General features: G+C 45.8%; 1 protein-coding gene across 1 annotated transcript in view; it reads left to right on the top strand.

The window, feature by feature from the left end:
* The window catches only part of LOC139471332 (chordin-like), a 39,662-nt gene that overhangs the window by 16,298 nt on the left and 1,738 nt on the right, over positions 1 to 21,626 (top strand). The window contains exons 3-18 of the mRNA XM_071253651.1: positions 1,164 to 1,296; positions 4,130 to 4,225; positions 4,692 to 4,812; positions 5,499 to 5,592; positions 6,494 to 6,635; positions 8,455 to 8,583; positions 11,671 to 11,750; positions 12,430 to 12,571; positions 13,374 to 13,615; positions 14,387 to 14,773; positions 16,270 to 16,377; positions 16,983 to 17,168; positions 17,959 to 18,186; positions 19,079 to 19,184; positions 19,988 to 20,242; positions 21,140 to 21,373. Coding sequence (XP_071109752.1) covers positions 1,164 to 1,296; positions 4,130 to 4,225; positions 4,692 to 4,812; positions 5,499 to 5,592; positions 6,494 to 6,635; positions 8,455 to 8,583; positions 11,671 to 11,750; positions 12,430 to 12,571; positions 13,374 to 13,615; positions 14,387 to 14,773; positions 16,270 to 16,377; positions 16,983 to 17,168; positions 17,959 to 18,186; positions 19,079 to 19,184; positions 19,988 to 20,242; positions 21,140 to 21,373 — 2,683 coding nt within the window. The remainder of the gene's footprint in view (positions 1 to 1,163; positions 1,297 to 4,129; positions 4,226 to 4,691; positions 4,813 to 5,498; positions 5,593 to 6,493; positions 6,636 to 8,454; positions 8,584 to 11,670; positions 11,751 to 12,429; positions 12,572 to 13,373; positions 13,616 to 14,386; positions 14,774 to 16,269; positions 16,378 to 16,982; positions 17,169 to 17,958; positions 18,187 to 19,078; positions 19,185 to 19,987; positions 20,243 to 21,139; positions 21,374 to 21,626) is intronic.

The raw sequence follows: 21,626 nt of genomic DNA, 5'->3' as shown, positions 1-21,626 counted from the left end.
CTCCATGTTATCTATCACCTCATTTCCTATTGAAAACATGAAGCATTTTTCTTTATTTACATTTGATACCAGATGTGGAAGATTAATGATTTACTTCCTTACGCCGAATATCCGATTTCGGTTATCAAAATGGATATGTTTGAAGCCCATTCTTTGTTTACCGTTAGGAACTGGTCGTGTATCCTGGGGGGAATGGGGATGGATAGGGGCGTGAGTGGGACTGGTCTTAAAACTATCATATATTGCCTAAACCCTCATTTTATGAAACATTTTTTTCATGCACTCTTCCCCCCCCCCCCCCCCCCCCCCCCCACACACACACACACACATGTACTCTTTAATCTCACCGCTCCCACTATAATGAATGACCAGTCCCTTACACAATACGGCTGGACCGTAGGTCTCCAGTAACCCATGCTTGCCGTAAAAGGCGATCGGGTGGTCGGGCTCGCTGACTTTGTCGATGCACGTCATTGTATGCCAAGTGTGTACATCGTTGCTCATGATGCCAATCACTGGATTGTCTGGTCCAGACTCGATTATTCACAGACCGTCGTTATACAGCTGGAATATTGCTGAGTGCGGCGTTAAACAACACATAAACAAACAAATCATACCAAAAGACGTTAAAAGATGGTACTTGTTGTCACCTTGCCAAACGCTCGGCTTTAAGGGGCTGAAACAAGGACTGCTCGGAGTCAGTATAATGTGTCTTAGTATTCGTGTTCAACTGCGGCATGGTATCTCAGTGGGTCAGCACAATAACATCGGCATCTGTCGGGACTTGAACAAGCAGCCACACACAAACGTGCATGATGTCAATCACTGGATTGTCTGGTCCAGGCTCGATTATTCACAGACCGTCGTCATATAGCTGGAATATTGCTGAGTGCGGCGTTAAACAACAAACAAACAAACGCAATACGGCTGCTAAAGTCGGCGTATGACACCACTCACTCACTCACCCATCGTGTCTATCTTGCAAGGGGCGGTCGGGTAGCCTAGTGGTAAAAGCGTTCGCTCGTCACGCCGGAGACCCGGTTTCGATTCCCGACATGGGTACAATGTGTGAAGCCCATTTCTGGTGTCATCCGCCGTGATATTGCTGGAATATTGCTAAAAGCGGCGTAAAACCAAACTCACTCACTCACTCTATCTTGCAGGTTGAGAGGAAAGGTATTCTCCAGCACCAAGGGCAGATCGTATGCAGGAACATCAAGGATGAATGCCCCAAGCCTATGTGTGACACCCCGGTCCTCCTGCCAGAACGATGCTGCAAAACATGTCCAGGCCAAGGTACGTTATCCCTGTTTGGGGCTGCTGTTCTGTACCAAAGGGCCCTTACTGAGGCTAAAGCTGTATGCTTGCAAGTCTTCACTGTTCACTGCTAGACTGTATCAAATAGCCCCCAGTGAGACAAATGCTATGTTTCAATCATTTGCAGGTTGGGTATTGTGTAGGAATGGTTGGTATTATTTTAGGGCTTTGAAAATGTGGTGCACCCTTAATATTTGTCTCCTTCCTGGAATACGACTTTCTATACATTCTCCGGGTGAGAAGCTATAAGTGAACGAGTCTTGGAAGGCAGGCAAGTGGTTGATATCATTAGCAACTGTCCATGCCGACATAGTTCCCTATAAAGCAAGCAACAGAGTTACCGAATCAGCCAGGTCATACATTGTAACCGATCCTCATCTAGGCTGTGTAGTTGGGTAGCCTAGTGGTCAAAGCCCTCGCTCGTCACGACGAAGGTCCGGGTTCAATTCCCTACATGGAAACAATGTGTGAAACCCATTTTGGGTGTATCCCGCTGTAACAGTGCAGGAACGTTGCTCGAAGTGCCGTTAAACTATATTCACTCACTGATTTAGTTGGAGTCCGTTCATATCGAGTTCTTGGTGACACTTTTATTTTTCTATTAACGTCCTTGGGCTTTGTTCGACCTTATCTTCAAAACATTGACCAACAATAAGTCCCGTTAACCCCCGGGGGTTTCCCAGGTCAACATGGTATCCTAGCAACCGGTGCTGGTAGTATGAGGCGACTAAACGGATAGGATGGTCAACATTGGCTGATAGCGTGTCATCGTACCCCGACTGCGTGGATCGATGCTCATATTATCAATCACTTGGCTGTCTGGTCCAGACCCATTATTAACAAGCCACTGCATGTGTATAAGCGAAATTCTCGAAGAAATCACATTTCAAGATATAATAACCCTGAGGATTCTGGTTAAGAATATAGGTCCGCCAAGTTATACTTGTTGTAAGAGGCAACTAAACGGATTGGGTGGTCAGGTTCGAACCCTTGGATGACTTCATGTCATTGCGTCGCGTAGATCGATTCTAATGATGTCAACCTGTGAAGATCTGGGGTAGAATAGGTCTTCAGCAACCCATGCTTGCCGTAAGAGGCGACTAACAGACTCGCTGACTTGGTTGATGCATGTCATCGTATCCCAATTGCGTGGAACGATGATCATGTGAATCACTGGATTGTCTGGTCCAGACTCGATTCTTTACAGACCGCCATCATATAGCTGGAATATTGCTGAGTGCAGCGTTAAACAACAAACAAACTAATGTCAATTACTGGATTTGACTGGTCGAGGCTCGATTATTCACAATTCTTAAGATTATTTACATTTCTCCAGAATATTTCTGAGTACAGATATCAAACACGACCAAATATCAACATCCGTAGACCAATCATTAACCTCAATCAAGTCCAATGTAGTTTTATCTTTAACCCGGGGACGTTTGACGAAAGAGAAACTTGACTCCCTTCATAAGAAAGTCGATCTGCAACCCACCCATAAGACTTCCTTGAACCGTCAGCTGTACTTGTTATCGAGACTCTGTTTTAATCCATGCATCAAGCACCACTCGTATTTTACATAACATCAGTAATTCTCACGCCTTAGAGAAGCTGCTTCAAGTTTCGCTCTCGACCATGTAACAAGGCCGAACCCGATCTCCTTCACCGACACCTGTACCGATCTCTTTGACAACCGGCATTTCTAAGTTAGAAAAGTTGCAGTGTCATTGTCTCAGGGACCAATCTAAAGCATACTTAACAATTTCTGTCACCGCGGAACAATGATTGGATAAGTTGATATGGAAATACAGGATCTCTGAAGAGCTTTTCACATCCGTTCGCCAAACATACCTCAGTTGGACCACCCACGTGACAATAGCGTGGATTTGCTGCTGAGTAGCTCTTACAATGAGAGTTACTCCCCCTGGCTATTAGCTCGCCCTTTGTTAAACACTCGTTAACTATTATGTTGGAGACATGCATTTTGGGGGATGATGGATTTACAGTTGAACGATGGTCCCTTCAGGGTGGATGAAGGATTTAGGCATTCATTTATATGTAAATGTAGTTTTAATGTTCCCCAGAACGACTAACAGTATTGTTGTATTGATACAGGGAGCCAACACTTTAATTACATCATCTCCGTACCCAAGTCGTGCGAGATAATGTGTTTTAAAAGTCACGGAACACCCATGAATATCAAATTATACGTAATTTGTATCCATGACACGGGTGATAGTACCCTGACAACTAATCGTATTTTATGACGTCTTAACTCGCCCGGAGACGGATGGTAATTTGTAATAGGCCTTTTATCTACGTCCTATCCTGAACGTTAAGTGGATTTATCCTATTCAATGTAGAAGATAGTTTTATCATACATGTACGATATACAACGTATTCCTATGGCGGTTGAAAGTGGATGTTTATTCTGAGAATTGTTTCAGTACTCATCCATTACATTTTTTTCTGCTGCGATGCATGCGCGGGAATCTATGTAGGGGGTGGCGCCATGTTATCAATGCTCTCCCAACATCAATGCGCTTCGCTTCGCACTTACATATTCCAACCATCCAAGATAATTTCAGCAGAGCGCGTTAGCTACACAGCGGTGTCATCAATTGTAGGTAGTTGTGTGACTGATAGTATCTGGAAACGGTTCTTGTTGTCGGGATTCTAACGTAACTAAAATAGCATCCTTCTTAAAGAATAACAGCCGTACCGATCAGTGTTGGAATTCCTTTGAAAGCATTTTTACTGTATTGTTTGAAAATAGTTGTGATATTGCAGACAGTTTATTTGTGTTTTCCAGACAGTAGTTTTGAAGACCAGTACAGCATCAGCGGTAAAACCAAAGGCAAGGAGGTTGCCATCAGTGGAGACGAACATGAAAAACAACTCAAAGGAGGTGATAATTGAAACATTTATCAAATATTTAAATACAGTGAAATCTCTTTAACTCGAAATCGTTTAAAGCCATATATTGCTTAGAATGTTTAGGCTTTGTCGCCAACCAGGTTCCTCTCTTGTCTAGAATTATAAATAGCAAATTTTTAAATTACTCAATTTTTTAATTATTCTGTTTTTAAAGGAACATTTTTCGATATTTTCTTGATTCCACCCCTTAAGTCGTTTCTACTAAAAGCGGAGTTAAATCCATCTCACTGTAGTGAAGACTTAGCACACGATTTCAATAAAATATAAAAAATAATCGGTCCTTAACTTTTTTGTTTAGTATATGTAGATGAAGTATGATCATCACGGTTTCCTTACCAAACATTGAGTAGTATATTTTCGGTGTTCACACGGCGAAGTATCACGTGATATTTAATACTTGACAAAGAAGAAGCATTTATTGTTTTCTAATATTTCAGAATTTATCGCACTGTTGGTTGGGCGCAACGTCCGTGGCACGCCCGTGAAGACGAAAGCCGTGGCTGTTGTCCGCATCACGGCGACCAATGGCGAACTCCGGTATGCTGTACGATACAACAGGTGGGTGAAGAATTAAAAGTTTAAACACTCCTCCCCAATACTTTGTTTGTTGTTTAACGCCGCACTCGCCAATATTCCAGCTATATGACGGCGGTCTGTAAATAATTGAGTCCGGACAAGACAATCCAGTGATTGACATCATGAGCATCGATCCACGCAATTGGGACACTATGACATGCTTCAACCAAGTCAGCCAGCCTGACCACCCGATCCCGGTAGTCGCCTCGTACGACAAGCATAGTCACCTTTTACGGCAAGCATGGGTTGCTGAGGACCTATTCTACCGCGGATCTTCACGGGTCCCTCCCCGATAAAACTCACTATATCACTTTCTGGTCGATCTCTGGTCGACGTTACTAGTTATATTAAATTCCCTTTGAATGTTCAGTATTTGTTTTTGAAGACGTGATTTATGTTTAGTGTTTGGCTCGTGTATGTGTTTCAACCTCTTATGCACGTTTTATCCCCCCCCCCCCCCGCCCCGAATAAGAGCAAACTGAATGTCTAGCGACGTTTACCATTCACAAACTCTTGTCGAAGTTTCGACAGTATAACTTAAATATTTAGAATTAAGTTTTCAAATCGATATTGGTTGCGTGTTATAATGCCAGCTAATTCGTCTTATCAAACCCTGTCCCTTCTTCGCTAGTTTATTATCCAGTGAAGTGTATGTGTGTTTTTTTCAGACTCGACCGGCCGAAGTTCCTTCAGATAACGGACGCCAATGGAAACGTTCTTGTTGAGACCCCCCTCGTGAAGAGCAAAAAAGGGGAGAGAAAGGTACAACCTTCGTCGCAATCGGAACGATTGTTATATCGCAAGGCTTAAAAGTAACACTTGTTCTTGTGTGTAAAAGAATGCCACACACTTGTCAAGTTATCACACGAATAAATACTACTCAAAAGAAGTTAAGGATCACCTGGATCTTTCATATTACAATAGTTAATCTCTCATGCCATGACAGATTAACATTACCAATATGAAAGAATCGGGTGATCCTTAACTTCTTTTGAGTAGTATAGATTCCAGCCGTTAATCGTTCTGCAGTTGCGTACCTTGGGTCTGCCAGGAGCCTAAGATCATGGGTTCAAATCCCGGTTGGCCCGTGTCATGTTTCTAGGTTTGTCAGCACCATGTCCATGTTCGTGGGTTAAACCAAAGTGGTAAACGTCAAAGACCTGCATCACTTTGGGATTTCCTCCCACTTTACAATAATTTTTCAGGAGTAGAAAGCCTACAATCATATTCACTCTTACAACACTCGACCACCTCCGTGGTCTAGTGGTAGAGCGTCCGCCCGGAGAGCGGAAGGTCCGGGGTTCGATCCCCGAACGCGTCATACCGAAAGACCTTAAAAGATGGTACTTGTTGTTACCCTGTCTGGCGCTCGGCATTAAGGGGCTGCTAAAACAAGGACTGGTCGGCTTGGAGTCAGTATACTGTGTCTGAGTGGGGTATTCATGTTAAACTGCGGCACGGTATCTCAGCTAGCACTACAAATCGGTATCAGTCCGGACTAGTACAAGCAGCCACACACACCTACATGAACGTCGTCATATAAGTGCAATAATCTTGGACGCTACGTTAAACCCCATTTCACCTCACCTCACATGTAAAACTAGTACCCTTTGCCTCATCATCATGGCGACGTACCTGACCAGGTATGCTTTATTACTGAAAGCTGTGCGGCGTGTGGCAGAAGATCCCAACCGTCTACCTGCAGTACTTCAGAGAGAAGCGGCTGTTTGCTGTCATCACGGCAGCCAAACACACCAAGGGACTGATCGCCGGCCGAGTTGTCCCTCACGAACAAGCTGCGGAAGGTACGTCAGAATGTTCATGCTAAAACATCTATTGATCATAGATCGTCCATATTTTCTGTAATGGAGAAAACGCTAGAATCTGTTCATTCAGGTAATGGAATCACTGACCTTCCAGGTTCTTCGTTCTAAACTCCGAAATCAGCAGATTCGAGTGATTTCTCAGAGTTGAACCATGTTATGGTTACTGTATCATTTCTCAATAATTTTGCATAATGACCTTTAGCAACAGTTTATCTTGCTAAAAACCCGCGAACATCCGGGGTAGAATAGGTCTTCAGTAACCCATACTTGCCCTGAAAGGCGACAATGCTTGTCGTAAGAGGCATCTATTGGGATCGGGTGGTCAGGCTCGCTGACTTGGTTAATGCATGTCATCGTATCCTACTTGCGTGGATCGATGCTCATGATGTCAATCACTTGATTATTTACAGACCGCGTTAAATACAAACAAACACATGCCATAGTGTATATACCCTACCGGTCGGGCAGCCTAGTTGTTTAAGCGTTCGCTCGTCACGCGGAAGACCAAGGTTCGAATCCCCACATGGGTACAATGTGTAAAGCCTATTTCAGGTGTCCTCCGCCGTGATATTGCTGGAATATTGCTAAAAGCGACGCAAAGCCATACTCACTCACTTCTGTCAGTGGGGAAGTGTTCCCTTAATCCAGATTCTCTATCTGGTTTCCATGTGAAACCGTTTCATTGAAAACATTTGCAGTTTGTCTTCCAGGGCCACTAGCAAATCTTCCTAATACCGAAAGCAAACACGATGGGACATGTCATACCCCTACCCCTATTATAATTTGTTTCGTGCAAATTGTCCTTGGATTGTAAGCGGTATAAAAACACCCCAAACACAGTTAAGTGCCTGTCTGTGTGAGCTTTCTTCGGGTCCAGCTATACTGTGTCAATACTAAATAAACGGGAGACCGGTCGTCCGATCCTTAAGCCCCTTAATAAGAAACTCATCTTCTCTGTGCTACATCTGGGGATGTAATCTGTCACAGGCCTCACTAGACTATGACCCCGTCCCCTCCTTCTGCACCCCTCACCCCTCACTGCCCCCGGAATTACCCCAGATGAATAGACCCTATTCGTTATAATTGTCATTTATGAAAATACTATTTTTCTGTGTTGACACTGTCGAAGCTCTCCACACCACTGATGTTTACTGTTGTAATTAGCCCCAGTCTCGCTATGTACAGACTCCTTGTCGCGCCTCCTTCCTCATATCCGGGCATTCAGTCACGCGTGACGCTTGAATAGAGCGCCACCTTGCGTCAATGGAGGGAGGGTCCGCAACTCCTTGCCAAGTGTACAGCGACTGACTTCCGATGTTGGGAAGAGCTCGCGAAACATTGTGCGAGGGTTGTCAGCGGCGGGGTTTAAAAGGCCAATGCTTGAGTAGAATAAAGCAGAGACACATTTTACTGGTTCGAAACTGAGAAACGTTAAGAGGCTGTCTGGACTAAGTAATTGAGTTTAATATTCCGTGAACGTTTATGAGCGTGCCGAGGCCGAAATTCTTCATCTAGCTGCGAGACGAGAGGCAGACGTCAAACCGTTGCGACGTCACGACGTAACACAAAGGCCGCTACAACCATGTGCTAATGCGGGTCTCCTCGCACACGCACGATAAATCGTTTAGGATTTACAGGGTAAATACGTTTCTATGAGAACGTATCTAAGATGGCGGTGCTTTCAAGCAGTGTCCGTGGTACCTCCAACACGTTAACAAACACCGAAGTCTAAATTTACCTCTTGTTTCTATTCCAGTTTAAGAAACCTTGCAAATTTATACGAATATTTAAATTCCAGAGACTTTCGCTGTCGTTATGGGGTCACCCAAGGCGGAGGGTATTGGAGGAGTTGCCTCCCTTGAATACGACCATCCCCAGCAGCAAGTGAAATACGTCATCTCGTTTGACGGCATCTTTGAAGAGAAAGGTCAGTAGCCGTTACCTTGCAGCCCTCCTATTGAATGTCACACCTGTGTATGACATTAATCCAACACAAATACCTTTCTTTATAAGACAAGGCATACACTTGCACGCCTGCTGTCAACAAACGTGAATATCTCAAGCTCTTATGCAACACCAACGCTGCTCTGACGGGGGATAAAGTGGACAAACTCCGTGCAGCGCTGTGTCCATTTATAGTACCAGCGACCCGTGAAGATCCGGGATAGAATAGGTCTTCAGGAAACATGCTTGCCGTAAAAGGCGTCTATGCTTGTCGTAAGAGGCGACAAACGGGATCGGGTGTTCAGGCTCGCTGACTTGTTGATGCATGCCATCGTATCCCAATTGCGTTGATCGATGTTCATGATGTCAATGATTGTATTGTCTGGTCCAGACTTGATTATTTTCAGACCGCCGTCATATAGCTGGAATATTGGAGTACAGCGTTAAACAAGAAACAAACAAAACATATTACATGGTATGATTAACTGTATTTATATGAAAGAACCAGGCGTTCTTTAACTTCTTTTGAGTTGTTCCTAACAAACATACAAAAAACACACTACAAGCGTCTGGGTATCGTGGGTTCCTAACCAAACTATGTTCCATAGTCTGTCGACCGCCTCCGTGGTCTAGTGGTAGAGCGTCCGCCAGGAGAGCGGAAGGTCCGGGGTTCGACCCAAGAAGCGTCATACCAAAAGACGTTAAAAGATGGTACTTGTTATTACCCTGTCTGACGCTCGGCATTAAGGGGCTAAAACAAAGACTGGTCGTCTCGGAGTCAGTATACTGTGTCTGAGTGGGGTATTCATGTTAAAATGCGGCATGGTATCTCAGTGTGCTAGCACTATAAATCGGCATCAGTCCGGACTAGTACACGCAGGCACACGTGCATGCAGTCGCTATATAAGTGCAATAATCTTGGACGCGACGTTAAACCCAATTTCACCTCACCTCACCTCCATAGTCTGTCCGCACCAAAACCCAAATGGTAAAAGTGACCAGCGTCACTGTTAAATGTTTTCCACCATTCAACAACATGTGATTTAACTGCTAACCCGTTTTAAGCAGCGTTAACTACAATTCACGACACCACTCGAGCCTTCGAAGTCCCTCACTGACTTGAATAGACTGTCTTTTTTAAAAGTGGTCAAATGTAAGATACTATAAGCAGAACCACTCGTGGTACATGGGGTTCTATGCGGCCCGTGTTAGGTTTCATACCAGGGTCGGAGCCCGAAGGCGAGTGGTATAAAACCTAACGAGGGACGCATACAACACATGTTCCCCGAGTAATCCTGCTTCAACGAAATTATCTTACCGACATGTTTTAATATGACATTGTAAAATAATTCAAACAAATTCAAAATTGATAGAAAACAGCTGTTCGATTGATCTGAGGTTATCTTGCGCTGTGTCACGTGTATTCCATTGACTCGGAAAAAAGCGTGCGGCTTTTTGCTTGGAAGCGGGGCAGAAGGGATTTATTCTGTCTCTCAGAAATCCACGTGCAGCCTGACATGCTCGTGGCGGGGTATAAGAGATGTATTCTCCCGCAGAGAAATATATTCCCCTACAAAGCGGGTTACACAGTTCTTTATCAAGATCACGTGGACCAATCAGATCTCATCATTCTGACATTGTTGTATGATAATTGGGATAACGCTTTCTTAGCAATGTACAAATTCTAGTACTTTTCTGGGTGGAGCCCCATCCGGGATTCGAACCCACTCTTTCAGTAAGGCACCTGCTCTCCAACATTTAGTCATAGGCCTAACCTACTCAGCCACCGAAGCTTCCACAAATTGAAGTCCGACAACTGGTAGTCTAGATCACATACTTTGTGTACTCCCTGATCAGTGTAAATTTGCCCGGCATGGGCCCCATGAGGGAACACAATGACTACACAACGCCTTTTCCACACCTCGGCCATGTGTTGCACCGTGTTAAGGTGTCCCAAATACCCGTGATCATCGGTTCGACCGCGGAAGGTCCGGGGTTCGATCCCCGGCCGCGTCATACCAAAAGACGTTAAAAGATGGAACTTGTTGTAAACCTGTCTGGTGCTAGGCATTAAGGGGCTAAAACAAGGACTGGTCGGCTCGGAGTCAGTATACTGTGTCTGAGTGGGGTATTCATGTTAAACTGCGACATGGTATCTCAGTGAGCTAGCACTATAAATCGGCATCAGTCCGGACTAGTACAAGCAGCCACACACGTACATGCACGTCGCTGTATAAGTGCAATTATCTTGGATGCGACGTTAAACCCCATTTCACCTCATCTCATCGGTTCGAATCCCTGCCTATCGCTGATTATATTTCGAGGTTTGTCAGCACCATACTCGTGTTCGTGCGTTTCACTATAGTGAATGAGGTGCGGTCAGGTAGCCTAGTGGTTGAAGCGTTCGCTCGTCACACCGAAGACCCGGGTTCGATACCCGACATAGGTATAATGTGTAAAGCCCATTTCAGGTGTCCCCCGCCGTGATATTGCTGGAATATTGCTAAAAGCGGCGTAAAACCATATGAACTCACTCACTCAAGTGTCTCCCGTTGTGATATTGCTGGAATATTGCTAAAAGCGGCCTTAAATCAAACTCACTCATTCACACTCGCACTACAGTGAATGGGTGAGTTGGGAGGAAAGCCCAAAGTGATGGAGGTGTCACACGTTTACCACCTTGATGGAACTACGAGCATGGTTGTGGTGCTGACAAACCTAGAATCATAATCAGGGCGAAAAGTTCACCATAGTGGTAAACGGCTATAAGCTATGTCATCAGGTGGCTACCTTCTTCATTATCTGGGGCGGTCGGGTAGCTTAGTGGTAAAAGCGTTCGCTCGTCACGCCGAACACTCGGGTTCGATTCCCCTCATGGGTACAATGTGTGGAGCCCATTTCTGGTGTCCGTGATATTGCTGGAATATTGCTAAAGGCGGCGTAAAACCACACTGACTCACTCACTTGTTGAGCGGACACACTGTGATACAACTAAAATTCCGGTAAACCCAGCCTACCCACTCCTATATACAATATAATAATAGCCGTAAACTACTGCTGACTTTTCCAGATTTCAACGGCGAGTACTATGTTACTGTGGAGAAAAACAACAAAATCATTCATCAGTCCATGGGCAGAGTCGGGAGAAAGGTAAGCAACATGTTTTTTACAAGCATAATAATCATGATGATATATACAAATGGCACATTATATCGATTATCAGAAAGTCACACCCAGCTGGGGTTACCGTATACTCTCATCTCTGTGTTCATCCTTAATATCAGTTGTTTCAAGATGGTTGCTGCGGATCCTCTCGTTACAAAATCCGCCACTTCACAAAATATTTTTTTTTTTAAATCATCCCAATAGCTGTTTTAATGCTTAAAGGGGCGGACGGGTAGCTCAGTGGACGTTCGCTCGTCATGCCGAAGACCCGTGTTCGATTCCCCACATGTGTACAATGTGTGAAGCTCATTTCTGATAGCCCCATATTGCTGAAATATTGCTAAAAGTGGCGTAAGACCATACTCATTCCCTCACTTAAACTGGAGGGGCGGTCGGGTAGCCTAGTGGTTAAAGCCTTCGCTCGTCACGCCGAAGGCCCGGGTTCGATTCCCGACATGGGTACAATGTGTGACACCCATTTCTGGTGTCCCCCGCCGTGATATTGCTGGAATATTGCTAAATCGGCGTGAAATCAAACTCACTCATTCCCTCACTTTAACCGGCGTACAACAGTCTGCCATTTCTGTAACAACTTGATCACCAACATATCGCTGTTCCTATATCCCACCATATTGTTCACATCTCTCGTTGTCTGTTCCCTCAGAGTAATACGTTGACAGGAACATGGAAGATGACCAAAAAGCGGGAATCGAAACAGCTGGCACGTGGCCGTCTCGTGCTCCGTGTGACGTCACGAGGAGGAAATACCGTCAGTGGAAATATCCAACCCAGGCTGACGTGTGAAGGTATGTATAGATCTACTAAATACCATCAACCATTACCATAAACTCTTCCGTGACCATACTATCGTGGGTCGAACTCGTCTACTTCACACAATTTTGGCATGTCTAGATCAATCTTTAGCAATCCATGCTTGTCGTCCAGGGTCGTAGTTAAAAAACTAAAAAAAATTTGCACGGGGGCAAATATTTGTACAAGTATCACTTGTCCCCAACTTGATTCAAATAAAACTATATTCTATATAAAAAAATCTAGGCTGGCTACGGGACTGTCGTCAGAGGCGACTACCAGGATCGGGTGGTCAGGCTAGCTGACTTGATCCATGTCATCGTATCCAATTTGCGTGGATCGATGTTCATGATGTCAGTCACTTGATTGTCTGGTTCACACTCGATTATTTACAGTCCGCCATCAAACAGTTGTAATATTGGTGCGTTGATTGTCTGGTTCACACTCGATTATTTACAGTCTGCCATCAAACAGTTGTAATATTGGTGCATTGATTGTCTGGTTTAGACTCGATTATTTTCAGTCCGCCATCAAACAGTTGTAATACTGGTGCGTTGATTGTCTGGTTCACACTCGATTATTTACAGTCCGCCACCAAACAGTTGTAATATTGGTGCGGCGTTAAACAAACAAAGATAATCTGGAAGAGACCTCTTAACAACTAGCATGGGTTGTTGAAGAACAATTTTAACACGTGTTCTTACGCGGCTGACACTGAATCGATGACTTACATAACTTGATGGCTAGTACTTGATGTAGTCAGACATGTAACATGGTTCTTATCATGCATCTTTGCAGTCTACCAGTCGTTGATGTCGGGGTTCCAGTCAGTGAAACATGCCCCATCACCCGCAGCCGGAACCGCCATCTTGGATGTCCGCGAGCAAGGCTACATTTCCTACAACATCAGAGTTGTCGGCCTTGACAGCAAGGTGGCGCGCATCCGGCTAGTGGGCCCTCCCAACAAGAAGGGAAAGCGGAAGGTCGTGGCCAATCTTCAGAACACCTTCAAAGAGGACATTGACTCTTTCAGTGGATGGGTGAGTACCACTGGTCGAACGTATTGTATCCGAACCGTGATTCAGATCGGTATCTTAGTTTAAAATAAATATCCTTTTCTCAAAGAGTATGTTTGTTGGCATTAAACAAATTCATTATGGCCGGGATGACCACGTTGTCGGAGTTGCAGTATGGAGTTCTTATAATGTCAGGATCCGCTGATTGTGGGAGTTAGATTTTGTTGTTGTTGTTGTTGTTTAACGCCGCACTCAGCATTATTCCAGCTATATGATGGCAGCTCTGTAAATAATCGAGTCTGGACCAGACAATCCAGTGATTGACATCGTGAGCATCGATCCACGCAATTTGGATACGATGACATGCGTCAACCAAGTCGGCGAGCCTGACCACCCATTGATTATTTACAGACCGCCGTCATATATTGCTGAGTGCAGCTTTAAACAACACACAAACAAACAATGCATGTGTTTGAATGTTCATTCTAGTTTCATAACAATTTCAATAACATCTTGTAAATGTTTATACATAAAATACCTCGTCCCTTGGCCACGCCAGAAACCTATGATTGTGGGTTCGAATCCCGGTTCGCCCCAATTATGTTTCTAGGTTTGTCAGCACCATACCCTTGCTCGTGGGTTTCACCGAATTGGTAAACGTCTGAGACCTGCATCACTTCCAGCTTTCCCCCACATTAAGCTGACACGCCGTGATATAACTGTAATACTGTTAAAAGCGGCGTTAAACACAACTCACCCACTCACTCACTCATTCACTCACTCTTCTTCTTGTAGGCCAATGGAACGTACAAGAAACTGAAAGCAGACGACATTGATTTGCTTCTCAACAACAAATTGTTCATCAACGTCGTCACCTCTGGTAAGAAGTCCAGCAACCTCAGAGGCCGCGTCACCAGCATCCCCTACCACACCCACTTTCAAGACGTCGGCGTCTACCCTGTCACGCTCGTCCCCGTCACCGCCGAGAGCGAGGGTGCGGCAGCACATGCCTGGCTGTCCATGGATATCGGCTGCAGTCTCCATTATGACGTCATTGTCTCCCAGGCAACCGATGAGACGTTCAGTCTTATGCTGGGTACCTATGGCAACAGTCTGATGAGCACAGCCGTCCTTGGGACATCAGAGAAACAAGAACCCTGGACTCTCTTCGAGACAAAAATGGTAAATACTTTGCTTCCTGGTGATTCCTTACACTGCTGGGCGCTCTGCTTTCAGGGAATAAATCAAGGACAGGTAGGCTCGCAGTCTGTATATTGTGTCTGAGTGGGGTTTCCATGTTAAAACTGGGACATGGTGTCTCAGTGGGCTGGTGGGGGCACGGGTGGCCCAGTCGTCAAAGGCGCCGCGATTCGCTGTGCAGAGTTGCGCCCCTTGGGCACGCCAGAAGCCTATGATTGTGGGTTCGAATCTCGGTTCGCCCCGATTTTGTTTCTAGGTTTGTCAGCACCATACCCGTGCTCGTGGGTTTCACCGAAGTAGTAAACGTCTGAGATCTGCATCACTTCAGGCTTTCGTCCCACATTAAGCTGACACACCGTGATATAACTGGAATACTGTTAAAAGCGGCGTTAAACCCAACTCACTCACTCACTAGGCTGGTACTATCAAATCGACAATAGCGCGTACTTTTTACACGGATGTCCCATCATGCACGTCGCTAAATAAGTGCAATAATCGTAAACACGTTAAACCCCGTTTCACCTCACCTCACCTCACCTCACCTCACCTCACCTCACCTCACCTCACATTGGATTACAAACGCCTTTGGGTGATTTTATTGCCAAAAATATTTGGTTGTGGAAGGAAGTTTAGAATTTTATTCTCTGTGCAGAGTTGCGTCCCTTGTGCTTATGTGAAACAAAGTGTTTGACTAAAGTGGCAAAGGCCCAAGGCCTCCATCACTTTGGGATTTCCTGACATCAAGCTGGCAGCTGTGGTATGACTCGAATACCGTTAAACATGAGGTATTCGGGACCTACTCTAACAATTGGTCGAAAGGAAGTTTGTTTTTTGTTAAACGCCGCACTCAGCAATATTCCAGCTATATGTCGGCGGTCTGTAAATAATCGAGTCTGGACCAGACAATCCAGAGATTGACATCACGAGCATCGATCCACGCAATTGGGAAACGATGACATGCATCAACAAAGTCAGCGAGTCCGACCACCGATCCCGTTAGTGATGTTCTTTATTCCGTAATGAGGCCACCGGCCCATTATACAAGTATATATACTCACACACATATATATTTGACGGAGACAGACAGTTAGTCATCTTTTACGGCAAGCATGGGTTGCTGAAGACCTATTCTACCCCGGATCTTCACGGGTCACGCCAGAGATAACGAGATCAGATTGATGACCTTTGGAAGAACTGGCAACGACGTGATTCTCGAGATACTTTGACGTGACTAGGTTGATGGACATGAACATCAGCTGTATCCAAAGTGACACGTCACGAATCTATCAGGGGCGGTAGGGTAGCCTAGTGGTTAAAGCGTTCACTCGTCACGCCGAAGACCCGGGTTCGATTCCCGACATGGGTACAATGTGTGAAGCCCATTTCTGGTGTCCCCCGCCGTGATATTGCTGGAATATTGCTAAAAGCGGCGTAAAAGCATACTCACTCACTCACGTATCTATCCTTTGTTACTGTAGATGAGTGGCAGCGTCAACAGTGTTCCCGAGGGCCTGTTCCGAGACCTAGACGAGGGGAACGCTTTCTTGCAGGTCAATTCCGGAAGTGACATCATCCTGTCTGGAAATGTGAGTACCTCGTGACATCTGCGATCTCTCAGTACGCGGCAGTTGCCAATTTCAAGTTCAGGTTTAAATGTAATCTGTACCACCTGTCAAATTGTTATTAAGATAGGGGAACAACCATTTGATATTCGCAGGGGTAGGGAATGTTGGGCCCTTGTTCGAAACCGTTATATTCCTTGAAAGGAGACAACGGTCTTTTGACCCACAATACACCATATTTCAACATGTCCAGTGTCCGATTTTGTGTGTGTAGAATGTGAGTATAAAGGGTTTTGCTGCACTTTCGGGCACCGATTAATATTTGCCAATGAAATCCAACCTAGAATAAGAACTGGTCAGACCCTTGTAATAAGCTGGTGCATTGCTTTGTACTACCCAAAAGAAGATAAAGATTACCTGAACACAGATTAACTATTAATCGTGTGTTCTTTTATTTTTTTGAGTTGTATACATAGTAACAGTTTAGGTAGAGGACAGAAAACGGATGTTAACATGATTTGACTCCATCCAAAAAATAAATACAAATAGACGAGATCAGTATCATGTAGAAATAAGTGTATATTAATTATTGTCATTTCGCTACACGAATCCTTCACTATTGCCACTAGGTGACTCTTCCCAACACGTGCTGGCAGTACGCCGGCGACATCGACACCGACATCTTGGTCGACGAACAACGCGAGGACGAAAACGAAGAACTCAAATTCCGTTGCTACTACGAAGGGAAATACTTTGAAAACGGCGACAGCTGGAAGCCTGTTGTGAATGCCACGTGCAACAGGTGCAGTTGTAACGTAAGTAGTATCTAGTGTTCTGGCACCAAGCGGGGGGCACGGGTGGCCCAGTTGTCTCGGGCGCCGTGATTCGCTCTGCAGAGTTGCGTCCCTTGGGCACGCCAGAAACCTATGATTGTGGGTTCGAATCCCGGTTCGCCCCAATTATGTTTCTAGGTTTGTCAGCACCATACCCGTGCTCGTGGGTTTCACCGAAGTGGTAAACGTCTGAGACCTGCATCACTTCGGGCTTTCCTCCCACATTAAGCTGACACGCCGGGATATAACTGGAATAATGTTAAAAGTGGCGTTAAACCCAACTCACTCACTCACTCACTCACTCTGGCACCAAGCTCCTCACAGCGACAATGTAAGTGGTATCTAGTGGCCTAGACCTAAACTCCTCGCAGCGACGGCCCATTCGCTACAGTGACAGCACCCTGTTGGGCGCTTTAAATCTCGAATGGAACCATTAACCGACTGACCGTTACCTTTATCATCTAGTGATTTATGTATATGTATATGTGGCGGCACGGGTGGCCAATTCCTTAGAGTTGTGCCTCTGGTGTATTCAAAGTTTAAAATGGGTTCGAATCCCAGATTCGCACGGATTATGTTTCTAGGTTTGAAATGCACCATATCCGTGCTCGTGGGTTTTACCAAAGTGGTAAACGTCTGAGACCTGCATCACTTCGGGCTTTCATCCCACATCAAGCTGACACGCCGTGATATAACTGAAATACTGTTCAAAGCTCTCCAACCCCAATTACATATATTGAACTGAAAATCACTGTTTCTATGTCGTTCACAGAAACGCATAGTCACTTGCCACCACGTGCTATGCCCAGCCGTCACGTGCGCCAACCCCGTGCAGGGAGAGTGCTGCCCTAGGTGCCCGGATGCGACCGAACAAGAGACCCGAGTGGAGAATACCACTTGCCAGCTTGAAGGAGACCACAGACATCATAACATCGGAGACACGTGGCACCCCTTCCTTCCTCTCTCCGGCTACACCAAATGTGTGCTGTGCAAATGCCTGGTAAGTTTGTCGGTTGTCTTCTTGCATAAAATGGGGGCACGGGTGGCCCAGTCGTCTAAGGCGCCGCCATTCGCTGTGCAGAGATGCGTCCCTTGGGCAGGCCAGAAACCTATGATTGTGGTTCGAATCCCGGTTCGCCCCGATTATTTTTCTAGGTTTGTCAGCACCATACCCGTGCTCGTTGGTTTCACCGAAGTGGTAAACGTCTGAGACCTGCATCACTTCGGGCTTTCCTCCCACATTAAGCTGACACGCCGTGATATAACTGGAATACTGTTAAAAGCGGCGTTAAACCCAACTCACTCACTCACTCTTGCATAAAATAAACAACCCTCCTTTATCCTGAACTTGCTTTCTGAAGATTGCCCTCTGCTCTAACGCACCACCATTGATTTGCGTCCCTCATTCGTGCAAGGATCCGCAGATGACGATTTTAATCCTATATCCGCACTGATGTGCAACCCATCCAAGGTGTCCCTGGACCGCCTCCGTGGTCTAGTGGTAGAGCGTCCGCCCGGAGAGCGGAAGGTCCGGGGTTCGATCCCCGACCGCGTCATACCAAAAGATGTTAAACGATGGTACTTGTTGTTACCCTGTCTGGCACTCGGCAGGGGTATTCATGTTTAACTGCGGCATGGTATCTCCGTGAGCTAGCACTATAAATCGGCATCAGCCCGAACTAGTACAAGCAGCCACACAAACACACACGTACATGCACGTCGCTATATAAGTGCAATAATCTTGGACGCGACGTTAAACCCCATTTCACCTCACCTCACCAAGTGTCCCTGCTAGGTGGTATTGTTGGAATATGGCTGAAAGCCGCGTAAATGCATACTCACTCACGCTGTGATCGTGATATTCACCGTTATATGTGATTTCTTCTCACTAGCCGGGAGGTGTACCCAAGTGTGACCGACTCCCCTGCCCTAAACTGGATTGTCCTGCAGACGAGCGGGTGCGAACAAATCCCGGCGACTGCTGCCAAGTCTGTGGACGTACGTATATCATGCATGACAGGAATCTACAGCTGTTTGAACGTCTTAAAGGAGGTGGTTCCTTGTTACTTAAGGGAGCACGGGTGGCCCAGTCGTCTAAAGCGCCGCGATTCGCTGTGCAGAGTTGCGTCCCTTGGACACGCTTGAAACTTATGATTGTGGGTTCGAATCCCGGTTCGACCCGATTATGTTTTTAGGTTTGTCAGCACTATACCCGTGCTCGTGGGTTTCACCGAAGTGGTAAACGTCTGAAACCTGCATCACTTCGGGCTTTCCTCCCACATTAAGCTGACACGCCGCGATATAACTGGAATAATGTTAAAAGCGGCGTTAAACCCAACTCACTCACTCACTCACTCCTTGTTACTTGCACTCTGGGCTACTTTGGAGTCCACCCTGCGTCTGTAAGGACCTACTGAACTGAATACCGACCCGTGGAGATCCGGGTGGAGAATAGGTCTTGAGCAACCCATGCTTGCCCTAACTGACGACTATACTTGTCGTGAGAGGCAACTAATGGGATCGGGTGGTCAGGCTCGCTGACCTGGTTGATGCATGCCATCGTATCCCAATCGATGCTCATGTTGTCCATCCGTGGATTGCCTGGTCCAGACTCGATTATTTACAGACCGCCGTCATATAGTTGGAATATTGCTGAGTGACAAAACAAATAAACAGTAACAACGAACTCACTATTGTAAAATGTGACGAGGCTCGGGATAACTGACGGTCCCAGCAATTTTTTATTTATTTTTCGAAAAAATACTTGTTTGCTTACACTTGTATGCTTCTCCTTTTTGCAGCTAAGAAGGAACGAGTCGTGACACCGGAAGTGAAACCTCTCAAGGACATCGACATGGTAGGCGCATGCACGTTCATGGACGAGGTGTTTGCCGATGGTTCCCGATGGCACCCGAAGATCGCCCCGTTCGGCTACATGAAGTGTGTGGTGTGCAGGTGTAAGACGGGTGTGTACAACTGCGGACGACAGAAATGTCCCAGGCTCGACTGTAAGAGAAAGATCAGGAAGTCCAACTCCTGTTGTTACAGCTGTGACCGTAAGTATCTCTATAGAGTCTGGAAACCTTGCCCGCCAACCTTGTCCGCCATAACGTTCTCACATGTACAAAGGGGCATAACTCCGTTCTCACATGTACAAAGGGGCATAACTCCGTTCTCATTAATGTAATCCGGTATGTGTCATTCCGGCGATCCCACTTCAAACAGTATCGGTACCGGGGATTGGGATATCAATGAATGCCGTGAGAGTTGCGTCCCTTGATGGCGCCAGAATTCTATGGTCGTGGGTTCGTATTCCGTTCCGCCTCGATTGTTTCCATGTTTCAGGCCATACCCTGCTCGTGTGTTTCACCAGAGTGATAAACGGGCTTTCCTTCCACATTAAGCTGACACGCCTCGATATAACTGTAATACTGTTGAAACCAGTGTTAAACCCAAGTCGCCCCTTTCCGTAACCTGCAAGAAGACTCGCCCCCCCTATCGATGTTATGTGCGAAAATACGACAAACCAATCAGAATGCGCGTATGATTTCAAGTTCTTCGTCAAAGAATCCCTCAGAAACAATTTTTGATTTAAAATATGTCTTACATCTAAAAATATACCCAAGACCAGTTAAATGTGGTCAATCATACTGTATAACTCCGCATGTCCCGATGTGCTTTAAATTGCATCTAAAATATATATTATATATGGGGAAATATATGTGAACCATTACGCAACGAGCTGACAATTGTTTTAAGTATGCCCATTTGCGCTAAGACGGAATCCGGTCGCAAAACTGGCCATGAGAGGGGCACGAGTCGCTATTCGGCTTGTCCCGGAATAACACGAGTTGGTCACGAATGACCAAACTCGCTCACCAACAAATATCTGACGAGCGGCAGCTCTTTTAAGGCTCCTCATCTGTTATACAACTGCACCCTTTGTCTTGTAGCGAACCAGCCTGCTGATGATGAGCAACAACCCAAGGATGAAGGGATGTGTAAGTTCGGTGGCAGGACTTACAGGAACGGAGAAAAGTGGCGTCCAAAGACGGCTCCCAACGGCACCGTGCGCTGCGCCGTGTGTAAATGTAAGAACAGCACATCGAAGTGTAGGATTCGCTGTTCAAAGAAGCGATGCGCAAATGATCCCTTCTTGCGAGACCCGTGCTGTCGAGAGTGTCAAGGTATGTACATGGGTTCGTGTCCGTGTACACGTGCCAATCTGTGTCCAAATATATCCATATATCAATGTGTCCGTGTGTCTGCCCATCTGTTGTTTGAGTGTCCATGTAACCAGATATATCCATGCCTGTAGCCATGTTCATGTGTTCATCTGACCCCTGAAGATTCCGGGGTAGAATAGGTCTTCAGCAACCCATGCTTGCCGTAAAAGGAGACTATGCTTGTCGTAAAAGGTGACTATGCTTGTCGTAAAAG

This window comes from Haliotis cracherodii, unplaced genomic scaffold, assembly GCF_022045235.1.
Source record: "Haliotis cracherodii isolate W230 unplaced genomic scaffold, xgHalCrac1.p SCAF_22, whole genome shotgun sequence".
In the NCBI taxonomy this organism is placed as follows: domain Eukaryota; kingdom Metazoa; phylum Mollusca; class Gastropoda; order Lepetellida; family Haliotidae; genus Haliotis; species Haliotis cracherodii.
The sequence above is the reverse complement of the archived record's forward strand: the minus strand, read 5'-3'. Positions and strand labels throughout refer to the sequence as shown.